The 24,052-nt window shown below is 47.6% G+C and overlaps 1 protein-coding gene across 3 annotated transcripts in view; it reads left to right on the forward strand.

The window, feature by feature from the left end:
• The window catches only part of SMARCA5 (SWI/SNF related, matrix associated, actin dependent regulator of chromatin, subfamily a, member 5), a 453,245-nt gene that overhangs the window by 380,217 nt on the left and 48,976 nt on the right, over positions 1-24,052 (forward strand). For all 3 annotated transcript variants that reach the window (XM_029599292.1, XM_029599470.1, XM_029599377.1), the window contains exon 22: positions 5,764-5,976. In XM_029599292.1, coding sequence (XP_029455152.1) covers positions 5,764-5,976 — 213 coding nt within the window. The remainder of the gene's footprint in view (positions 1-5,763; positions 5,977-24,052) is intronic.

Raw genomic sequence — 24,052 nt, forward strand, 5'->3', positions numbered from 1 at the left:
AACTGCTAGCACGCGGATACTATACCCATTCGTTCTGAGTCCATCTGTCTACACTAAGGAAAAGGAGATTATCAGGTAAGTAATCTCAACATTTCTCTAGGGTTTCTTGTCAATTACGAGAAATCCTACTTAGTCCCATCTCAAACCTTATCCTTCATTGGGGCAGACTTGGACACCTTACAGGCAAAAGCCTTCCTTCCTCAACAACTCCAAACCCTTGTGTCCCTAGCTTGCCAGCTGCAGTCTCAACGAACAGCAACAGCTCGTCAATTTCTAATTCTGCTGGGACACATGGCGTCTTCAGTTTATGTGACTCCAATGGCCCGTCTGGCCATGAGTCATGCAATGGACTCTGAAATCACAATGGATTCAAGCCACTCAGCCTCTGTCGACCATTGTCTGCATCACCGACGCACTCCGTCTGTCTCTTGCCTGGTGGAAAAATCAATCCAACCTCCTACAGGGCTTGCCCTTTCACCCACCAGATCCTCAAATAATTCTCACCACCGACGCTTCCAACGTCGGCTGGGGAGCCCATGTAAACGGTCTACAAACTCAAGGATTCTGGTCTCCAGAGGAAGCCAAATACCAGATAAATTTCCTGGAGCTTCGAGCAATCCGATATGCTCTCAGAGCCTTTCAAGATTGCCTATCAAATCACATCATCTTGATTCAGACGGACAACCAGGTGGCCATGTGGTACATCAACAAATAGGGGAGGCACAGGCTCCTTCCTTCTCTGTCAGGAGGCTGCGCAGATTTGGACAGAAGCCCTCTCCCGGTCGATGTACCTCAGGGCCACCTACTTACCAGGGGTGGACAATGTCTTGGCAGACAAACTGAGTCGTGTCTTCCAACCACACGAGTGGTCGCTCAATCCATTGGTAGCGACATCTCTTTTCCAGCAATGGGGTTATCCCTACATAGACCTGTTTGCGTCCCCTCAGAACCACAAAGTGGGCAATTACTGCTCTCTCATTCGGAGCCAGCACTCTCGGCCCAGAGATGCATTCTCCCTAACGTGGACAACCGGTCTGCTGTATGCATTCCCTCCACTTCCTCTTCTGTCGAGGACTCTCGTGAAGCTACGTCAGGACAAGGGAACCATGATCCTGATAGCACCACACTGGCCACACCAAGTATGGTTTCCCATACTTCAGGATCTCTCCATCTGCAGGTACATTCCCTTGGGAACGGACCCGCATCTGATCACTCAAAACGACGGATGCCTCCTCCATCCCAACCTCCAAGCCTTGTCCCTGACGGCATGGATGTTGAAAGGTTAATCCTACAACCACTTAACCTTTCAGATTCAGTTTGTCGTGTCCTGATTGCTTCACGAAAGCCTTCCACAAGAAAATCTTATTCCTATAAATGGAAAAGGTACACATCATGGGGCACTTCTCAGTCCCTTGATCCCTTTTCCTGTCCAATCCCTAGGATTATCTTTGGCATTTATCAGAATCAGGTCTAAAGACCTCGTCCATAAGAATGCATGTCATTGCGGTAGCTGCCTTCCATAAAGGAATCGGGGATGTCCCGATTTCGGTACAACCCCTTGTCACACGGTTTCTTAAAGGCTTGCTGCACATGCACTTCTTGGGACCTTAATCTGGTTCTCGGTCAGCTTATGAAACCACCTTTCGAACCTCTTCACTCCAGTGACCTAAAATACCTCACATGGAAAGTGTTATTCCTTTTAGCTGTCACTTCTGCTCGCAGAGTTAGTGAGTTACAGGCCCTAGTCACCTATCCGCCTTACACTAAACTCCTGCAGGACCGTGCGGTACTCTGCACTCACCCTAAGTTTTTACCTAAGGTAGTTTCAGAGTTTCATATGAATCAATCCATCATACTACCTATTTACTTTCCCAGGCCCCACTCCAACTCTGGGGAACAGACTCTGCATACCCTCGACTGTAAACGGGCTCTAGCATTCTATCTAGACCGTACAGTTGCCCACAGGAAGAGCACTCAATTATTCGTCTCTTTCCATCTCAACAAGTTAGGGCAACCTGTGGGTAAGCAGGCTCTTTCCTTCTGGTTGGCGGACTGCATATCTTTTTGCTATCAGCAAGCAGGCATTCCTTTCCAAGACCGTGTTAAAGCACACTCTGTAAGGGCCATGGCAACTTCAGTAGCACACCTTCGCTCGGTGCCGCTTCCTGATATCTGCAGGGCTGCCATCTGGAGTTCTCTCCATACATTTGCAGCCCACTACTGCCTGGACAAAGCCGGAAGACAGGATTCCATCTTTGGCCAATCTGTCCTGCGTAACCTTTTTCCAACATGACGTACCAACACCCTTCCGCCTACCCGGTGGGGTGCGGATGTCCTTCCCAAATTCCACCCCAGTTGTTGTGCCTGTTGCACGCCGTTGGGTACATTTGGTGCACCTTCAGACATCCTCAGCTCGGTACTCACCCATTTGTGAGGACTACCATCCTGCTTGTCCTGTGAGAAAGCAAATGTTGCTTACCTGATGTAACAGGTGTTCTCACAGGACAGCAGGATGTTAGTCCTCACGAAACCCGCCCGCCACCCCGCGGTGTTGGGTTAGTTTTCTTATTTTATTTTTCGGCACTGCCTGTAGCTTTGAAACAAGACTGAAAGGGGACCCCTGCTGGCTGCAGGGGTGGTGCCATGCTGGGCATGCCCAGTAGGGGCCAGTCAAAGTTCTGGAAACTTTGACAGAAGTTTTCTGTGATTGGGCTCCATCCTGATGATGTCACCCATTTGTGAGGACTAACATCCTGCTGTCCTGTGAGAACACCTGTTACATCAGGTAAGCAACATTTGCTATACCAGTGCACGAAGTTCTGCTAGACCTCTTGCACCACCTGTGGGACCATACAGGTACTGTTCCTCCAGTCAACAGGAAGACAGATGCTACATATTTGGTCCAACAAACCCCAGGATTTCAAAAAAGCCAATTACCCCACCTTTCAGTAGTGGTGGAATCGGCTCAAAAGAAAGCTAAGAGAGCCCTTCCACACTCCTCTGCCCCTCCTGGAAAGGAACAGAGGTCATTGGATGCATTGGGACATAAAGTCTTTCAAGGGTCCATTTTAATAGCAAGAATAGCGGCATACCAATTATACATGACCCAATATAACAGGAATCTCTGGAAGCAAGTCTAGGATTTCAGAGACTCTACCACAACATCAAGAGACCCTGTCCTCCATCCTGCAAAAAGGATTGGAAGCAGGTAAGCATGAAGTCAGAGCTGCTTATGACTCTTTTGAAACAGCATCTAGAGTCTTGGCAGCAGGCAGCAGTGCTAGACGCTGGGCCTGGCTCAAGGCCTCAGACCTACGCCTGGAGGTGCAGGACAAACTTACAGATCTCCCCTGTACAGGAGAAAACCTGTTCAGGGACAAGATCCAAGATGCAGTGGCCCAGTTAAAGGACCATCATGAGACCCTGCATCAACTGTCACCTCAGATATACTCTCGGTAGCCTACAGGGGCGCACATAGGGACATCAGGAAACAATTCTATAGACCATGCAGGTGGTATCCTCCTGCTTCCCATGCTTGTCCAGCTCAGGCCTCTGAGGGGACATACACACCAAACGAGAATTCCTAGAGCACAGCCAGATCCACAAGCTGGTCCTGCTGCGACTGGATTTTGACTCCTTTCCAGAGAGCAGCAGCCACACACCCCTGTTCACCAGTGGGAGGCAGCCTCTGCCACTTTGCAAGTAATTGGCACCCAATTATCACGGATCAATGGGTACTGTCCATCATAACCCATGGCTACCGTCTAAATTTTTCATCTATACCCCCGGACTCCCCACCCATTCTAATATGGACCTGGGATGACCACACAGTACTTCTCGAGTTAGAGCTCTCGACCCATCTTTCTGCCAGGGCTGAAGAACCGGTTCCCTCGACTCAGCAAGGGAGAGAGTTCTACTCCCGGTATTTTCTAATCCCAAAAAATACCGGTGGCTTCCGACCTATTCTAGATCTCCATGCCTTAAACACGGGTGTACTTACTGTGCCAGGGGGGCTTTTTGGGCAAAACTTAGCCTGATGTTGCCTTTGGAGATTTGAAGAACAGCAACCTTGTCTTCTTTGCCTATGGCCATGCCACCCTGAATGTGCTGATCTTGGAAGCTAAGCAGGGTTAGGCCTGGTTAATAGTTGTTTGAAGTGTTATCTTGACTTTCAAGCCAGGGAAGCAGCTTCCTTTGGTTTGAAAGTCTTGAGCAGACTTGGCAGTGTCCACTCAGTAGAGGGATAGCTTGGGTATATTCCATGTGTCTGGACTGGCCTGGCTGGATGAAGAGGAAGAAGAAATTGATTCTTTTCTTTTTCTTTTCCTTTAGTCCAGCCAGACCAGTCTAGGACCCTCCCCCTTCTGCCAAGTATATTCTCCTTATTCATTTTCAGAGTAAGTGCTTGTGTGTGCTAATCGGCATGATGGGTATTAAACGGTAGAATTTAAAAGTGATGAAAGGAGTTGACTTATACAATGCAGCTAGCAGAGACTGCAGTGTACAAATCAACTCCTCTTTTTAGAACTTTCATCACTTATAAGGTAAAAAATTCTTTAATGATGTCAATTTTACAATGGATACCTCTGGGTCTGTAAAACCACCTTCTAACCCCAACCCACCTCCCGAAAACCCCCTTACAATGGTCCATATATAAAGTATCAGACTGAGCCCTATAAAGAGGCAGTCTCTCTCCCCCCCCCCCCCCCAAGGTTCACTGGATTCCTCTGCCTAACGAGGAGCTGAAGCAAAGTAGCGCACGTAACATCATGCGCCTGCTGAGGAAAATTTGGAATTGTATGCATCAGTGCTGGCCCAGCCTCTGGAATGCCCATGCCCTGCCCCTTTTCTGCCTACTTTTTCTGGGTGCGCGTACCTCAATGTACATGTGCCCTTCCTGACTCTTTAAAATTCATGTGGCTCCCGCGCGGCCCACTTACATGTAATTGTGGCCGTTTTTGCATGTGCAAAGCTTTTAAAATCTACCTTTAAGGTGATAAACATTATCAAAGAATGCAAGATGTCTGTCCTGTTTCTTGTTTTCTGTTTGTCTCTTGGAAGCCCTCTGGTTTTTGCATTAGGGGGTGAGGGATAGGTTTAGTATATTAAAAATGTTTATCATTGCTTGTTATATGGAATACTGGACGGCTGAAATCAGCATGGGAGCCTATATAGTGTGATGTCAGCAAGCCTGTTATTCTCAATCTCTATCTGTGGTTGGGAGCAATGCTTTCTGTAAGGAGTGACTAGGTGTGGGCTAAAATTTTTTTCATGTGAGCAACAATTTGTTTTTATACCACATATTTGAGCACCAGTATTAGCGTTGCATTACAGTATATAGCACAAAGAAATATTTATGTGAGCAACCATGTAAAACCTATGAACAATGTTCCGAAATGTATGAGCAATTGCCCACATGCTCAGCTTGGTTTGAAGGCATAAACCCATGTGTCTGGACTGGTCTGGCTTGCCTCAAGGAAAGGAAATTATCAGTAGGAATTAATTTCTCCCTAGTCTCTTCAGTCTACATAACAAGCACACTGCTAACTTTACTTTTATTCCTTCAATGCTGGGAGTCTCTCAATGCTCACTGAATTGTAGCAAACTAGGTCATAAAAAGGAGGGGCTGAAGATCAGCTGGCAGTTTCATGTTCATATATCATCTTTTTACCTATAGTGCCTGTTAGTGCAAAGATGACCTTGTTTTTCAGAGTTTCTGCTGTTGAAAGAACAGAGAATCAGTTTTGTGTCTGTGTGCTTTAGATTGGACGATACAAAGCACCATTCCACCAGCTGAGAATCTCCTATGGCACAAACAAAGGGAAGAACTATACAGAGGAAGAGGACCGCTTCCTGATCTGCATGCTTCACAAACTAGGCTTTGACAAGGAAAACGTGTATGACGAGCTCAGGCAGTGCATCCGCAACTCTCCACAATTCAGATTTGACTGGTTTCTCAAATCAAGAACAGCTATGGTGAGTTTCGGTGTGTCTTCCATCCCCTTTTCTAGTTTGGAGATTATACCCAGAGCTCCTGGTTTCCCGTAGTGCCGCAGCAAGAGCCATAAAATCTGACTGCTTTAGAATTGGCTGGTTTTCTTGGGAAATTGAGACCAAGTCATCTGAAAGAGAGAGCAAGCACCAAGGGTGGAGAGGATCCCCTCTCTACCTGATCTCATTGTCATCCTCCTCCTTACCCTTTTGTACTGATCCCCCTCCACACCTCTGCCAGTTGATCCTCCCTCACCCTCTCCCCAATCTATTAAATAGCAGTAGAAGAGAGTCAGTGCTTTAGGCTATGTCATTCTCCTCAGATCCATATAGGTCACCGTAGAGAGAGCTATGGTATCCTGCATGGTTCACAGCAGGATTCTGGCTCTCAGGTACAAACTATGAATGTCTCTCTGCAGCAGAGAAGGATGGCACAGCCTGAGGTGCCCCTGCTCACCTTCTGCAATGCAGCTGAGCAGGTTGGGAGATCACCTGGGGGTGAGGATAAAGGTATCGATTGGGGGAAAGGGGGTATGAGGATAAACTGGAGGGGGTTGAGGGAAGAGGTGTTGCATAAGGAGATGTACGAGTTCATGAAGGACCCCCTCCTCTCCTCAATCCCTGTTCTTTCCTAGAGCCTTCTTCTCAACCCCTCCTCAGTCCTGCATTCTTCTTCCTCCCTGCACCTATTCCCATATCACCTTTCCTCCTCCCTCAACAATCCCTTTATTCCCTCATGCAAACAATTTCCCAGGGAACAAAATACATTTTATTAACACAGGTTGAAAATTATTTTTAATAAAGTGAAATAAGATGGGCATTATTTTATATGTAAAACTATGTAAATATACCCCTGAGTTGCATCACATTTCACAAACTTTACTAGAACTCTAACTAGAATCTGCCCCGAGATGTTACGGCAACCTGTGGGCTATCATACCTGAATCAGTTGTGCTTTCTTTTTACAGAAAGATAAAATATGATTTGTCAAATACAAAACCAAATCCTCTAAAGATATAAATACCTTGTATTGATATATAGTCAGACAAAGTGGGTAGCAAAGAAAGAACAATTACTTTAAGCCTTGCTGTATATAATACATGCGAAACTCAAAAAGCATAAGAAAAATGGGAAAAGGGAGGCATGGTAGAAACATTCAAATATCTAGCAGGCTTCAGTAAAGTAAAAAGCAGCACTTTTTATGGAAAAAGAAACTCTGATAATTCATAATATGATTTTGAAAAGAGAGAGGTTTAGTTAGTTGTTTTATATAACATTATGCCAAGAGAAGGTTTGGAGGAAATACTGCTTCATTGGGCACATAATGGCTGCCTAGAGTTGCCTACCTGCTGAAAGAGTAATTATCCAATACATTGATAGACTTCAAGAATGCTTGGTAAAGATGTAAAAGGTGGTAAGAGCAAGGGAGAAAGATACGACAAGATTTTGTGGGATTTGTGGTGAGACAAGCAAGGCAAACTCAGAGAGGCTTTTATCGACTGACAGCTATGTTAATATTGTTATCCAATTTCAGTTGGGTAACTTGGACAGGAGCTTTGCTGAAGGTGTTGGTAATCCAGTGCTAGAGAGGTTTTGAACTTAATAGCTCTTGAACATAACTTGGGACTTTAATTTTTTTGTTTTATTTTTTTTAATTGTTCCTGGGAATGTATCAGTTTATTAGGAGAAGAACAAAAGCAAGAGAAAGTCATTGGAAAAATGACTCATTATTTTTCTGGGTAAATATTGGAATTTATTTTGGTGGACAGAAGCCAGGACTATAAAAGAATATTAAACATATTCTCCCATTCACCTACTCAGCATCCCTAGCTCTAAGGACATAAGAAATTGCCATATTGGGTCAGACCAAGGATCCATCAAGCTCAGCATCCTGTTTCCAACATTGGCCAATCCAGGCTACAAGTACCTGGCAAGTCCCCAAAAACTAAGTATATCCCATGCTACTGATGCTAGTAATACACCGATGCACTATACACCGTTGGAACACCTACCTCTGCGCCATTAACAGCCTCCTTTCAAATCTCAACTTGATTCTCAACAACAACAAAACCGAATTCTTTCTAATCACTCAAGATGGTAATCTTTCACTAAACAACTCTCTCTCTACTGTGCTTCCTCCCATCTCTCCCAAAGTTAGAAACCTAGGGGTAGTCATGGACAATCAATTCAGCTACACAGGCTTCATAAATAACACAATAAAGGAATGCTACTTCAAACTTCAAGTTTTAAAAAGACTAAGACCCCTCCTTCATTTTCAAGACTTCAGAACTGTCCTACAAGCAATTATATTTTCAAAACTCGACTATTGCAATTCTCTTCTTCACGGCCTCCCCGACAACTCCATCAAACCCCTCCAGTTGCTGCAGAATGCAACTGCAAGGATTCTTACAAAGTCAAACAAAAGGGACCACATAATACCAATCCTTAAAAAGCTTCATTGGCTCCCAGTCAAATTCAGAATCCTCTACAAGCTTCTATCAATTACTCACAAAGCCATTCTCAACATTGCCCCACTGGACCTCTCAACCCCCCTGCAATTTCATACTTCTACCCGTCCTCTTAGATTAGCGCAAAGAGGCACTCTCAGAGCACCTACAATCAAACCCTCCCTAGGCAGAAGAGCGCTTTCTGCCGCAGGCCCCAAACAGTGGAATTTGCTTCCTCCCAACCTTAGACAAGAAAAATGCCCTACGACTTTCAAGAAGAGACTTAAGACACTACTGTTCAGACAAGCCTTCCCATAACCACTCGTCAAGGCCACCTCCTTCACGGACTTACCTCTCAAGCGGAGAATCCTAAGCTCACCCCTTTTACTCTGCCTAAGTTATCCAGTACTGATTTTTGTCTCATTAAAGCTATGTTAACCCACATTCCTTCCATCCCCCATCTCTTCAACCCTTCCCTTAGATTTCTCCTTTTCACCCCAACTAGACAATTCATTTAGCTCTTAACAGTTCGATTTGTTATATTATCCCTTTGCTTATGTTGTATCCAAGTTTCTCCTCCTGTTCTATGTAAGACAATTTTTGTCACTGTTTGTTCAAGGTTGATATGTAAACCGGAGTGATAATTAACTCTGTTTTTTGAACTTCGGTATAGAAAAAGTTATAAATAAATAATTGCAGTGGCTATTTTCTAAGTCAACTTGATCAATAGCAGGTAATGGACTTCTCCTCCAGGACCTTCTCCAAACCTTTTTTAAACCCAGATACACTAACTGCACTAACCACATCCACTGGCAACAAATTCCAGAGTTTAATTGTGCGTTGAGTGAAAAAGAATTTTCTCCAATTGGTTTTAAATGTACTACATGCTAACTTCATGGAGTGCTTCCTAGTCGTCCTATTATCCAAAAGAGTAAATAACTGATTCACATTTACCCGTTCCAGACCTCTTGTGATTTTAAAGACTTCTATCATATCCCTCCTCAGCTGTTTCTTCTCCAAGCTGAACAGCCCTAACCTCTTTAGTCTTTCCTCATAGGGGAGCTGTTCCATCTCCTTTATCATTTTGGTTGTCCTTCTCTATACCTTCTCCATCGCAACTATATTTTTTTGAGATGCAGCGACCAGAATTGTACACAGTATTCAAGGTGCGGTCTCACCATGAAGCAATACAGAGGCATTATGTCATTTTCCGTTTTATTCACCATTCCCTTCCTAATAATTCCTAACATTCTGTTTGCTATTTTGACTGCTGCAGCACACTGAGCAGACTATTTCAATGTATTATCCACTATGATGCCTAGATCTCTTTCCTGGGTGATGGAACATAATGTCGTGTAACTATAGCATGGGTTATTTTTCCCTATTTGCATCACCTTGCACTTATCCACATTAAATTTCATCTGCCATTTGGTTGCCCAATTTTCCAGTCTCATAAGGTCCTCCTGCAAGTTATCACAATCTGCTTGTGATTTAACTAATCTGAATATTTCCTAGCATGTAGCAGATGGACTCGGGACTAATGGGTATAGTGTACTCCTGATAGCAGTTGGAGACGGATCAGATTTCAATCTGACGTCAGCCCTAGTACATATACCCCTGCAGGAAGTGCAGCTCTCCAGTATTTTCCGTCTCCATAGCAGTTAGGGACTCTATGCACGCTAGCACAGCGTTAGAGTAATTTTATCAAAGAAAACCAAATTAAGAAGAAATCTTACCTCTACAGACGAGCCCCGCTCTCCTGTGGTGACACCCGTTGGGTCTCTCCCCCAGTTGAGATTTCCTGAGGTGATTTCCGCGATCCCTTGGAGGTAAGCCTCGGTCCAGCAGCTGACCCTCGGCGGGGACCTAGCCCCCAACATCGGGTGAGGCTGAGAGGCAGCGGTGAAGGTATTTTCCCTCTCCCCCCGTAGCCGGAGACCGCCCGGAACGAAACCGGGAAGCGCCGAGACAAGGTAAGGTAGAAATCTATTTAAAAGTCTCCGGTCTCCGAAGCTCGAGGAGACGCACAGGTCACCAGCCTAGTATGTCCCTTTCTTTTCCTAAACCCCAATGAGAATTTCCCTCTTTCTCTCCCCCGTTGCAGCAGCATTCATCCTTACTAGTGATGTCTCTATGTATCTCCTCTCTCCTTTGGTAGCATGTTTCTGAGCTCACTTGCTCTACAGCTCTGCACTTGTTTTTTTGCGAGGCCAGGGAGTCTGCAGGGAAATGCTTCTGTTGGATGTGGCCCACTTCAAATGCTGCATTGACAGCACCAAGCAGCAGGCCCTTTGACTGCTTGGTGGGAGAGGAAGCTAGACTTTAAACGCCACATCAGCAGCATTGGAGGGCAAGCTCTTTGGCTGGTGGGGGTGCAGGCCTTGAAATGCCTCAGATGCTAGTGGAGGAGTAGCCTAGTGATTAGTGCAGTAGGCTACATACCAAGGAAACCAGGGTTCAAATCTCACTGGTGCTTCTTGTAGTTTTGGGGAAGTCACCTTACCCTCTGTTGCTTCAGATACAAACTTATAGGCTAATTTAAATCATATGTGCACTTGTGCATCTTTGTTTAATAGAGGAAATACAGGGGAGATATAATACAGACCTTCAGATACTTGAAAAGTTTTAGTGATGCACATTTGATAAACCTTTTCTGTTGGAAAGAAATCAGTAGAATTAGGGGGTTACAAAATGAAACTCCAGGGAGGACAACTCAGAACCAACGTCAGGAAATATTTCTTCACAGAGAGGGTGTTGGATGTCTGGAATGCCCTTCCGGACGAGGTAGTGAAGACGAAAACTGTGAAAGAATGCATGGGGATAACTTGCTGGTGCAGCCGTTACTACCCTTAACCAATAAGCCTTCATACTGTTGATGCAGGTCCATCATGGCGCTCTGCTCAATGGCAGGGCAAAAATGGGAATTGGATTTGAACAGCAACCAACAAGGACCCCAACCATTATGGTCTGGGGGAACAAGTATGTGGGTAACTTGCTGATGTGGCGGTTACTACCCGTAGCTAATAAGCCTGATACTTTAATGCAACTCCAGCATTGCTCTCTACTTCAACGGCGAGGCATAACAGGGAATTGGATTCAAACAGCAACCAATGAGGGCTCTGACTTTTACGGTCTGGGAAACTGATAAGCATGGGGGTAACGTACATGGTGCAGCAGATACTATTGCACACTAAATTTTTAAATTTTTAAGAACTCAAGAGAGCTCTCTTAGGTAAAATTCTAAATCAAAGAGCTGAAGCTGCCACACAAGGTACTCGTTTCTTGTGTGGCAGCTTCAGCTCTTTGATTTAGAATTTTACCTAAGAGAGCTCTCTTGAGTTCTTAAAAATTTAAAAATTTAGTGTGCAAATAAATAAAGTAAATGTGCCTTCTACTTATGTATGAGCTTGTATGACAGCCAAACTCATCAAGTCATAGGTCCTACAAATGAATACATTTGACATTGCATATATGGTTACATCTTACTGTTAATTAATTTTGACCAGTGATACCCCCTTCTCTTGATGTGTTTTCTGTTGAAACATACATGCCAGTGTCCTCAGTGTCCATCTTATGAAGTTGGCATCCCGCTTATGGGGGTCAGTATTCATATTTGATTGCATATAGTGGTAAAAATATCTATCTCTTACAATGAGGCCCATTTTTATTCAACTGCCTCTTTAAAAGAGAAATTTAAAAAAAAAAGGCCTGTTGCTAACAAACAATTCTTGTTCTGCCCATTGGCACTGATTTGTTTCCTTTTTTTTTTTTGTTTAGGGCAGTCTGCAGTTAAGGATTTTCTCCTAGGACAAGCAGGATGGTAGCCCTCACATGTGGTGACATTATCCGATGGAGCCTAGCATGGAAAACTTTTGACAAAGTTTCTAGAAACTTTGACTGGCAGACTGAGCATGCTTAGGCTGCTGCTATCTATGCGTCCACACGAGGTTCCCCTTCAGTCTCTTCTTTTCCGCGATGCAGTAGCCTTGCGGTTGTGGAGCTCCAAATCCTCAAAAGTTTGTACTGTCTTTTTTGGGATTTTTCTGTGTCTGGTCCCCCTTTGCATTTGGTCGGTAGGTACCCTTGGCTTTTGCCTTCATGATTCGCAGTCGATTCCCGACTCACGCACCATGGTGCTTGTCCTCCAGTGCCCCTGGTAGCCCGCAGCATTACCCACCAGCAACGGTGCTGATCAGTGTGCCTCCTCATGAACCTTCCGAGCATGTGCTGGCGATGCCCTGTCCCCCTCCATCAGTCCTTACTACTCAGGACTTTCAAGAGGAATTGGACCACAGGGTGCAATCAGCGGTGCTCAAAGCGCTACAGGGCGTTGAGCTGCCGGTGCTACCAGACCCCATACCAGTGCCCGAGCCTCCACCTTTGATGTTCATGCCCCTGCTGGAGCATCTGGACATCCTTCTTGGAGTCCTACCGATGCAACTGGTGCCCAAAAGGTCACAGATGCCCTCCACCTGAGCGATCTCGATTCCCGGGTCCTCCGAGGAGGATGAGGGTTCAGGGACTGGGCAACCATGCCCGCAGTTCCCTGGGCCGCCGCCAGTTCCTCCTGGCGCACCGCAGCTGATGCCCCCCTCTATGCCCGGGGGTCCATCTATGCCCTTAGCATCTGGGTCCTAGCAAGGAGGAGGGTCCCTATGACCCGTGGGGCGGTGACTCCTCGGACTTGTTCTCAGACGACCCCTTCTTGGAGCCTTCCCCTCCAGAGGAGTGACGTCAATCTCCTCCTGAAGACTTATCATTTGCTAGCTTTGTAAGGGCCATGGCAGAGGCCATCCCCTTCCAGCTCCTGTCTGAGGATACCCGTCACAAGATGCTGGAGGTCCTCCAGTTCATTGATGCTCCAAAGGAGATAGTGGCTGTGCCAGACCACAACATCTTTAAGGAACTCCTCCTCTGTATGTGGGAACACCCGGTGTCTGTTGCCTTGGTAAACAGGAAGGCTGATGCGACTTATCCGGTTCTAGCAAGCCATGGGCTTTGAACGGCGGCACCTACCCCACCAGTTGGCGGTGGTGGAGTCTGCGCTTAAAATGGCCAAGCGCTCCTGGACACACGCTTCTGCCCCTCCGGGGAGCGAACACAGGGAGCTCGATAGCATAGGGAGGAAAATGTTCCAGGGGGCTATGCTGGTTGCCTGCATTGCGGCCTACCAGCTATACATGACCTGATACAACCGCAACCTGTGGAAGCAGGTCCAGGAGTTTGTGAAGGGCCTTCCCCAGCAGCAGCAAGAGTCCCCTGCAGCCATGGCCATGCTGGGGGTCGAGGCAGGTAGACATGAGATCAGGTCTACCTATGATGTTTTTGAGACTGCAGCCTGCCTAGCCACTGGTGGCATCGGCACCAGACGGACCATGATCCTGGTGACACCTTCCTGGCCAAGGCAGATGTTGATTCCTCTGCTCCAGGACCTGTGTGTGAATGCACCAGTTCCGCTGGGGGGGGCGGTTCCTGACCTCCTCTTGCAGAACCAGGGCACTCTGCGCCACCCGAACCTTTGGGCCCTGGCCCTCACGGCGTGGATGTTGAGCGCATGATCCTCCAGCCCTTGCAGTTCTCTGATGGTGTCTCCAGAGTCTTGATTGAATCCCGGAAACCTTTCACCTGAAAATCTTACAGCTCGAAGTGGAAGCATTTCTCCACCTGGTGTGGCAGTCACGGAATGGATGCTTTCTCCTGTCCACTCCCCTGCCTGCTTGATTATCTTTGGCACCTGATCGAGTTTGGCCTCCAAACCAGCTTGGTCCGAGTACACCTCAGCGCCTACCACCAGGGTGATGCCAGGGTACCCATTTCAGTCCAGCCACTGGTCGGGCATTTCATGCAGGGCCTGGTTCAACCGAAACCCTCATTCCCTGTACGTACCTGGATCAGTCCAGACAGTGGGTTATGTCCCCAATCCAGCAGATGGAGTCAGCACAAGCTTTGAGGGGGCGTATCCATATATACTACTACCCCCTCTGCAGGAGTTCAGTATCTTCTGACTCCAGCAGATGCGAGTAGGGGAATCAGGCTTCCCCTCCTTTTCCTTTTTCTTCACTTTCTTGCTTGATTATGGCTTGTTGTCTTTTTCTGTGGATCAAGTTTGTATTAAGTTTAAAAAAAAAAAAAAAGGCAGAGTTCTTTCAACTTCTGGGGAGTGGCTTATCTTCCTTGTCTCTTCTCTGCGGCCTTGCTGTTTATTTCTCGTTGCAGCCAGGGGTAAGTTTGTTTTCCTTTGTAGTTTTTTGTAGAGAGCCCTATCTCCGTTTCTCCGACTCTGGAGTTTCGCTTCGCACCGTTCCCTCCTTCCTTCCGAAGGTGGTTTCTGCATTCCATGTGAACCAGACGGTGGAGTTGCCGTCCTTCTCTTCCTCAGAGCCGAAGTCTCTCCGTCTCTTGAATGTCAAGCGCACTCTGCGCCTCTATCTGGAGGCTACAAATGAGTTCCGGACCTCTGACCATCTCTTCGTACTCTGGGCCGGTCCTAAGAAGGGGGTCTCAGGCCTCGAAGACGACCATTGCCAGATGGCTGAAGGCCGGCATTGCTGCTTCCTACATTGGGGCGGGTCGGACTCCCCCACCCGGAATCGTAGCGCATTCTACACGTTCTCAGGCGGCTTCCTGGGCGGAGGTTCGCTCGGTATCCTCGCAGGAAATTTGTAGGGCAGCCACCTGGAAATCGTTACACACGTTCTCGAGGCACTATCGTCTGCACCTCGCCTCTTCGGTCTCTGAACACTTTGGCGAGCAGGTTCTCCGAGCAGGCCTCGCTGGACCCCACCCGATTTAGGGAAGCTTGGGTACATCCCACTGTCTGGACTGATCCAGGTACGTACAGGGAAAAGAAAATTATTACTTACCTGCTAATTTTTGTTCCTGTAGTACCATGGATCAGTCCAGACGCCCACCGCGTTTGGGTTCTTGATCCTGCTCAGCTCTGCGCTACTTCTTGCTCGCAGTGTTCTGTGTCTTCACAGTCGTTTCTTTTCGCTGTTTTTCACAGCTCCCTACAAGTTGGTAGGATGTTTGCAGTTACTTGTTGCGGTTACAATTGTTTTCATTATCTGTTTCCACAAACTTGATCCTTCGGGGGTTTCTACTCTGGCTTTGATATACTCGATACTGAACTCCTGCAGAGGGGGTAGTAGTATATATGGATACGCCCCCTCAAAGCTTGTGCTGACTCCATCTGCTGGATTGGGGACATAACCCACTGTCTGGACTGATCCATGGTACTACAGGAACGAAAATTAGCAGGTAAGTAATAATTTTCTTCTCTGCCCACCAGCGACACCATGGGATCTCAACGTTGTCCTGGTGAGGCTCATGCGGCATCTGTTCGAGCCTCTCAAATCCTGTGACCTGAAGTTCCTCACCTGGAAAGTTATGTTCCTGGTGGCGATCACTTCCGCTCGCAGGGTCAGTGAGATCCAGGCCCTGGTCACGTACGCTCCCTACAAGAAATTCTTCCATGATCGTTTGGTACTGCTCGCGCATACAAAATTTCTGCCAAAGATAGTGACCGCTTTCTACTTCATTCAGTCGGTCGTCTTTCCCACGTTCTTCCCCCGTCCTCATTGGAAGGTGCTCTCCACACCCTGGGCTGCAAGCAGGTACTCGCTTTCTCCTTGGATCGTACAGCAAACCCATAGGCAATCCACCCAGTTTTTTGTGTCTTTTGACTCCAGTAGGCTGGGAGCAGCAATGGGGATGCAAACCTTGTTAAACTGGCTAGAGGATTGCATTGCCTTCTGCTTCGAGCAGGCAGCTCTTCAGCTGATTGGCAGGGTGAAAGCTCACTCTGTGCGGGCTATGGTGATGTCAGTGGCCCATCTGGTGCGGTCCCTGTCGCTGAAATCTGCAGGGCCGCGACCTGGAGTTATGCCAGGACAAGCAGGATGCTAGTCCTCACATATGGGTGACATTGATGGAGCCCTGTTGCGGAAGACTTTCTGTCAAAGTTTCTAGAAACTTTTGACTGGCCCTGTGAGGCCACTGAGCATGCCCAGCATGCCATGATATTCTCTGCCACAGGGGTCTCTCTTCAGTCTTCGTTTTTCCATGCTGCTGTAGGCATCGCGGAGCAGGAGCCTTTGTGAGTTTCCTCAGTTTTTTGTCTGACTAAAAATCAGATTTCGCACCATTCATTTTCTCCCACATCGGGGTCTCTCAGGTTTCCACCGGCTGGTGAGTAAATCTTGGTCTCCTTTTTTACTCTTTGAGTAAAATTTTTTCCTCTCACGTTTCTTCTCATTTCATCGATGGCTGTCGACGTAAAAATGGCAACGGGATTTAAAAAATGTCCCATCTGTAATCAGACAATGTCCATTACAGACCCACACCTTGAGTGTGTGCTTTGTTTAGGGGAAAAACACGACGTAACAACCTGTCCCAAATGTGCAGAAATGACCACGAAGGGAAGAAAGGCCCGCAAGAAAAGATGGAGCATTTATTCCATCTACAACTTCTGCCATCTCCTTCCACATTGACTCAATCGTCTCTGGCCAGAGTCTCCAAACGCATGATTTTGAAAAAACATCATCCGGAAGGGTCGGGGGACCATCCATCGCCAACATCATCAATAGCATCGACAAAGTCAGCAACTGAACACCGTTCGAAGCACCGCCATTGGCACCGACACCCATCAATACCAGAGGCACTTCTCTCCCCGGAGGAATCGACCGCGAAACGGCCTAGGATCCAGGAAACACCGGTACCTCCGACGCCGAGGCCTTCATCCCATGGTGTGACGCACCAGTTGTCGAACCTCCACAGGGCTCTGTGGAAGGACCATTGACACCTCCACCGCGTACCGCTGCTCTGCCTGCACCAGCTGTTATGCAGGAATTGTCTGATTTCATCCGTCAAGCAGTGTTCCAGGCCTTAAAAGATCAACAGATGTCTATACTGGTGCCTTCACTGATGCCGGTTCCCAAACTGATGCTGGTGGTTACACCGATGCCGACAATCCCGCTGGTGCCTGCACAGATACCGGCTCCACAGCCTAAGTTGATACCGAGGCGACCATCGATACAGACGCCGATTCCATCGTGGATGCCCGAACCAATGCCATCGATGCCGATGTCACCTGGGGCTCCAGGACGTCCTGAATTTGTGCTGTACCAGCTTCTTATGAAGAAATTTGATGAAGTAGTCGGTGCTATTCCATCCAAGCCACAAGACGAAATTCCTGGATGGATACCTATCGATGATCCGCAGCCAGGTCCTTCAGGACTTCCTCGTCCACCAAGATCTTCTCCAATGTCTCCACATCAGGACGATCCATATGATACATGAGATGACAGGCATACAGACACTTCCTCTGAAGGATTTATGTCTGATCCTTCCCCTCCAGAAGAAAGGAAGAAATCTCCACCGGAGGATTTATCCTTTACAAACTTTGTTCAGGATATGGCGGACACCATACCCTTTACTCTGGTAGCTGAGGAGGATGCTAGACAGCAAACACTGGAGTCCTCCAATTCGTAGATCCTCCATAACAAGTCTTGGTTAAACCTGTCCATGAAGTCCTCCTAGACTTACAGCATAGACTCTGGGAGCACCCATGCTCAATACCTTCTATCAATAAAAGAGTGGACACCACTTATTTGGTACAGTCTGTTCCCAGCTACCAAAAAGCACAACTTCCACACCAATCAGTGGTTGTGGAATCCGCACAAAAGAAATCAAAACGAATAAGGCCGCATTCCTCCACTCTTCCAGGCAAGGATCATAGATTCTTGGATTCCCTGGGTAGGAAAATTTATCAAGGAGCCATGTTAAACACACAAATTGTATCATATCAGTTGTACATGACTCACTATCAGAGGAATCTCTGGAAACAGATGCAAGAATTTTCAACTTCGTTACCACAGCAATATCAGAAGCAGCCCAAGCAATCATTCACAAAGGACTTGAAGCTGGCAAGCACGAAGTCCAAGCCGCTTATGATAGTTTTGAAACAGCCTCCAGCGTAGCGGCCTCTGGTATAAGTGCAAGATGTTGGGCATGGCTTAAAGCCTCGGACCTCAGGCCTTAAGTCCAGGAAAAGTTAGTTGATTTACCATGTGTTGGTGACAACCTTTTTGGCTCTAAAGTGCAAGATGCTGTAGCACAATTAAAGGAACACACAGAAACCCTGCGCCAACTATCATTAGTTCCACAGGATTCTGCTACCCAGTCATCTCGCCGACCTCCATGAAAAGACTCTAGACGACCCTTCTATCGGCAGAGGCATTACTACCCTCCACCATCAATGGGCAGATCTTCTAGGCCGCAGCAAAGAGCTCAGCCCAGACAACCTAGGGCAGATAGACTTCAACCTCCACCACAGACAGGACCGGCTGCAGGCTTTTGAGGCCATTCCCAAAGACCAAAGCCATCTCTTCAACCCTCAATCAGATCTACCTGTAGGAGGCCAAGTATCCTCCTTCTAAAACCATTGGATACAAATAACAGACTAATGGGTACTTGCAAAATAATATCTTGAGGTTACCAACTCAATTTTCTCTCAACTCCAAGAGATTCTCCTCCGAGACCTCTTCCTTTAAGCGAAAATCACATAATCCAGTAACAAGTAGAATTATCCACCCTTCTGAGAGCCAGAGTTGTAGAGCCAGTGCCCCGGACTCAGCAGGGCAGAGGATTCTATTCCTGCTATTTCCTCATTCCAAAGAAAACTGGAGGCCTACGTCCTATCCTAGACATCAGAAATCTCAACAAATTTCTGAAGAAAGAACATAAGAAAATGCCATACTGGGTCAGACCAAGGGTCCATCAAGCCCAGCATCCTGTTTCCAACAGTGGCCAATCCAGGCCATAAGAACCTGGCAAGTACCCAAAAACTAAGTTTATTCCATGTTACCATTGCTAATGGCAGTGGCTAAAAGTTCAGGATGGTTTCTCTAGGCACCATGCTTCCACTTCTTCAAACGGGAAATTGGCTTTGTTCTCTGGATCTTCAAGACGCTTACGCTCACATACCAATATTCCCTCCTCATCAGAAGTATCTGCGCTTCATGGTGGGTCATCAACATTTCCAGTACAGAGTACTACCATTTGGACTCGCCTCTGCTCCCAAAGTATTCACCAAATGTCTGGCAGTAATAGCTACACACTTGCACAAGGAAAGTGTCCAAGTCTTTCCCTATTTAGACTGGCTCATCAGAAGTCAATCTCAACAAGGAGCTCTGGCTTCTCTGTCGAACAATTACTCACTTCACCCCATGGGCTTTCTCATCAATTATCAAAAGTCCCATCTCATTCCATCTCACCTGCTTCAATTCATAGGAGCAGAATTGAACACCATACTTTCAAAAGCTTTTCTACTCGGGGATCGGGCAGACACACTTTCCCTACTGGTAAACTTGCTTCACTCAAAGAAACAAGCAACAGCTCATCACCGTGCCACAGTTCATGTCACTCCTATGGCAAGGCCAGCCATGAGGGTAACTCAATGGACTTTAAGATCACAATGAATCCAAGCCATTCAACCACTGTCCTCTCCAATTCAAGTAACCCACCAGCTACGTTCATCCCTACTTTGGGCGAACAAGGACAACTTGCGCAAGGGCCTTCCTTTCCAGCAACCAGTCCCACAGTTAACTTTAACTACAGATGCATCCACCTTAGGTTGGGGAGCTCACATAAACAATCTCCAAACCTAGGGTACTTGGACAAAACTCGAAGCAACATTTCAAATCAATTTTCTAGAACTTTGAGCTATACGTTATGCGCTGCATGCACTCAAAGACTGCCTTTCACACAAGACTGTTCTGATCCAAACGGACAACACAGTAGCCATGTGGTACATCAACAGACAGGGAGGTACGGGCTCGTATCTCCTTTTCAAGAAGCCGCACAGATTTGGGACTAGGCCCTAACACACACTCCATGTTTCTCCGGGCCACTTATCTGGCAGCCATTCACAATGCAGTGGCAGATCGCCTCAGTTGTCAGTTCCAACCACGCTAGTGGTCCCTGGATCCCTCAGTAGCAACTAGGATATTCCAACGTTGGGGGAAAACAATAATAGACCTCTTTGCATCACACCTGAATCACAACGTGGACAGATTCTTTTCTTTACATAAACAGAAAAACCAGACAGCCAGGGACGCCTTTACTCGCCTTTGGAACTCAGGCCTTCTATTCGCGTATTCCCCGATACCGCTAACAACCAAAACTTTAGTGAAGCTGCAACAGGACAAAGGGGTCCATGATACTCATAGCCCTGTATTGGCCTCGACAAGTATGGTTTCCCACACTTCTAGACCTCTCGATCAGAGAACCAATTCGCCTGGGTGTAGCTCCCAATCTCATAACTCAGGATCAGGGTCGGTTGCGCCATCCCAACCTTCAATCCCTATCCCTGACAGCATGGATGTTGAAAGCTTGATTTTGCAACCACTCAGTCTTTCAACCAATGGTATCTCAAGTTCTGATAGCTTCACGAAAACCTTCAACACAAAAGAATTATTGTTCAAAATGGAAAAGGTTTACTTTGTGGTGCAGACAAGAGTATTGATCCTTTCTCCTGCCCCACAACTTCTCTACTAGACTATTTATGCCATCTTTCAGACTCTGGTCTCCAGACATCATCTGAACAAGTACATTTAGTGCAATCTCAGCTTACCATAACAAGATGGGAGATGCACCAATATCCATGCATCCTCTTGTTCGTAGATTTATGAGAGGTTTAATTCACCTTAAATCACCAATTCGACCACCAGTCACAGAATGGGACCTGAATCTCGTCTTGACAAGGATATTGCGTTCTCCTTTTGAACCCATGACTTCCTGTGATCCTAAATTTCTCACATGGAAGTCTATCTTCCTTATAGCCATTACATCAGCTAGAAGGGTTAGTGAGTTACAAGCACTTGTCACGTATTCACCCTATACAAAATTCCTAAATGACAGTGGTGCTCCTTACACATCCAAAATTCCTCCCCAAGGTAGTTACGGAATTCCACTTGAACCAATCCATAGTTTTACCCATATTCTTTCCAAGGCCTCATTCTCACAAAGGAGAAACGGGCCTTACATACCTTGGACTGTAAGCGTGCGTTAGCATATTACTTAGACCGCACTGCAGTCCATAGAAAATCCACTCAACTCTGTATCTTTTGATCCAAACAAACCGGGTAAAGAGGTGGGTAAACATACTCTATCCAATTGGCTAGCAGATTGCATACAGTTTTGCTATGAAAAAGCAGGCCTTCCTCTCCAAGGGCGAGTAAAGGCACATTCAGTAAGAACAATGTCAACCTCAGTAGCACAATATCGTTCAGTGCCAGTTCTTGACTTATGTAAAGCAGCAACATGGAGTTCTCTTCACACCTTTGCAGCTCATTACTGTTTGGACAAACAAGGACGACAAGATTCAGCATATGGACAATCTGTCTTAAAGAACTTGTTTCCAGTGTAACCCCAACTCCTTCTACATCCAACCTGCTGTGATCTTCGGCTGATTCATTTCATCAACAATACTTCACTGTTGCTTCACTACAAAATGACTCAGCCTCTAGCTTGCTAATCACCCATATGTGAGGACTATCATCCTGCTTGTCCTGGGAGAAAGCAAAATTGCTTACCTTGTAATAAGTGTTAACCCAGGACAGCAGGATGTAGTCCTCACGAAACCCACCCGCCACCCCGCAGAGTTGGGTCCGATATGTTTTATTTTATTTTTGCTAAAGCTTATTGCTACATATGAGACTGAAGAGAGACCCCTGTGGCAGAGAATATCATGGCATGCTGGGCATGCTCACTGGCCTCACAGGGCCAGTCAAAAGTTTCTAGAAACTTTGACAAAGTTTTCCGCAATAGGGCTCCATCAATGATGTCACCCATATGTGAGGACTACATCCTGCTGTCCTGGAATAAAACTATTACAAGGTAAGCAATTTTGCTTTCTCTCCACACTTTCACGACTCACTACTGTCTTGACAGGGATAGTCGCCAGGACATTGCTTTTGGCCAGTGTGTCCTGCGCAGTCTGTTCCAGTCCTGAACCCATTTCCCTGTACGTACCAGGATCAGTCCAGGACACCTGGGTTGTGACTCCGCACCAGTAGATGGAGACAGACTAAAACTTGTGGGCGGAGCCATATATGCCCCTGTGCCAGTCACAGCCCCTCAGTCTTACTCTGTCTCCAGTAGATGGTGCAGGTCCGGTCACAGCTCCTCCCTGCCCTGATTCTGGTACTCCGTCAGGGTTGGTTTTCTTTTGGTTTAGGCCAGTTTAGGCTTTAGTGTCTTTTAATTGGAATTTTTGCCAAATTGTCGCTGACGTCCGTCTGCCCTACCTCCCGGGGGGGTTGAGAGGTCCTGAGGGGACTACCCCCCCCCCCCCCCCCCCCCGGTTGAGGCCGCTGCTAGGGTCGAGGACCCGGTTTTTTCTAAGTAGCAGCGTCAGGGGTGACACCGGGGAGCCCGGTTCACTCACCCCTGCTGGACTAGGGCTCCAGGACCGCGGACAGCGACAGGCGTTTTGTTTAAAAAAAAAAAAAAAAATTGTCTTTTGTTTTGTGCCGGCTCTCTGTTCCTTGCGTCGCCGCTCTAGGGGGGGGCGCTGCTGACAGGGGGGAGGCCGTTTCGCGCGACTTTTATTATTTTTGATTTCCTTTGACGGCCGTCTTCGCGCCTTTTTCGCCGGCCTGCATCGCGGCTCCGCTTGCCGGGCCTGCGGCTCGGCGCGCGCGCACGTCTCTCGCGCGACGGCCTATGCGCTTCCGGTATCCCGGGCGATGAAGGTTCGTCCGGGGCGTCTCGGGGGGCTCGAGTACGGCCCGCGCGACCACCGCCGAGCGGGGGGGGGGGGGGGGGGGGCGCAATGGAAAGGCCCCAGGATTGTTTCCCGCTCAGCGCGGGAGTGGTGGCCATTTTAGCCACGGGCCGCGACATGGCGCGGGAAGCGGCAGGGCCTGCGGCCTTGCCTCCCGCGCTGTCTCCTCAGCGGGGCCCGGCGGGGGGGAGCCCCTCGGGGGACCCGGGGTCCCCGGGGAGCCCAGCTGAGGCTGATTCTGTTTCCAGCTCGTTTTCTGAGGACTTTGCGCTTTTGCTGCGCAAAGTCCTGAAGTGTAAGAAAAGTAAGAGCAAGCGCGGCCGGAGGGAGTCCCACAGGGCTCCACCACCGAAGAAGTCCAACAGACCCTCGGGGATTATGGATGTGCCCCCGAGTGCTTCCAGGGGGAAACGGCCTCCGCGTGGCGTCCCACAGGAGGTGGACCCGGATTCCTCCACGGGGGTGGACACTGATTCCCCTGAAGAGCCCCTAAAGGGGCCGATGAGGTGGCAGGGGACGGATCCACTCCATCCGGAGAAGGAAAGGCATCACAAGCAGCGGAGGGAGACGATCCCAAGGTGGTCCGGCTTTTCCGCAGGGAGGAACTGCCTCCCCTAATTCCGGCCATCCCCCAGGAACTGGGAATTGAAGCACCTCCGGTAGCGGTTCGGCAGGAGGCGCACATGGATCCGGTCCGGTTAGGCCTCACGGGCCCTGTAGTGGTTTTTTCCGTTTCATTTTTCTTCTACAGACATCCTATTCCGGGAATGGGACACCCCGGAATTGGGGCCGAAGGTCAGCAAAGCCATGGACAAGCTTTACCCGC

This window comes from Rhinatrema bivittatum, chromosome 1 (assembly GCF_901001135.1).
Source record: "Rhinatrema bivittatum chromosome 1, aRhiBiv1.1, whole genome shotgun sequence".
Taxonomy (NCBI): domain Eukaryota; kingdom Metazoa; phylum Chordata; class Amphibia; order Gymnophiona; family Rhinatrematidae; genus Rhinatrema; species Rhinatrema bivittatum.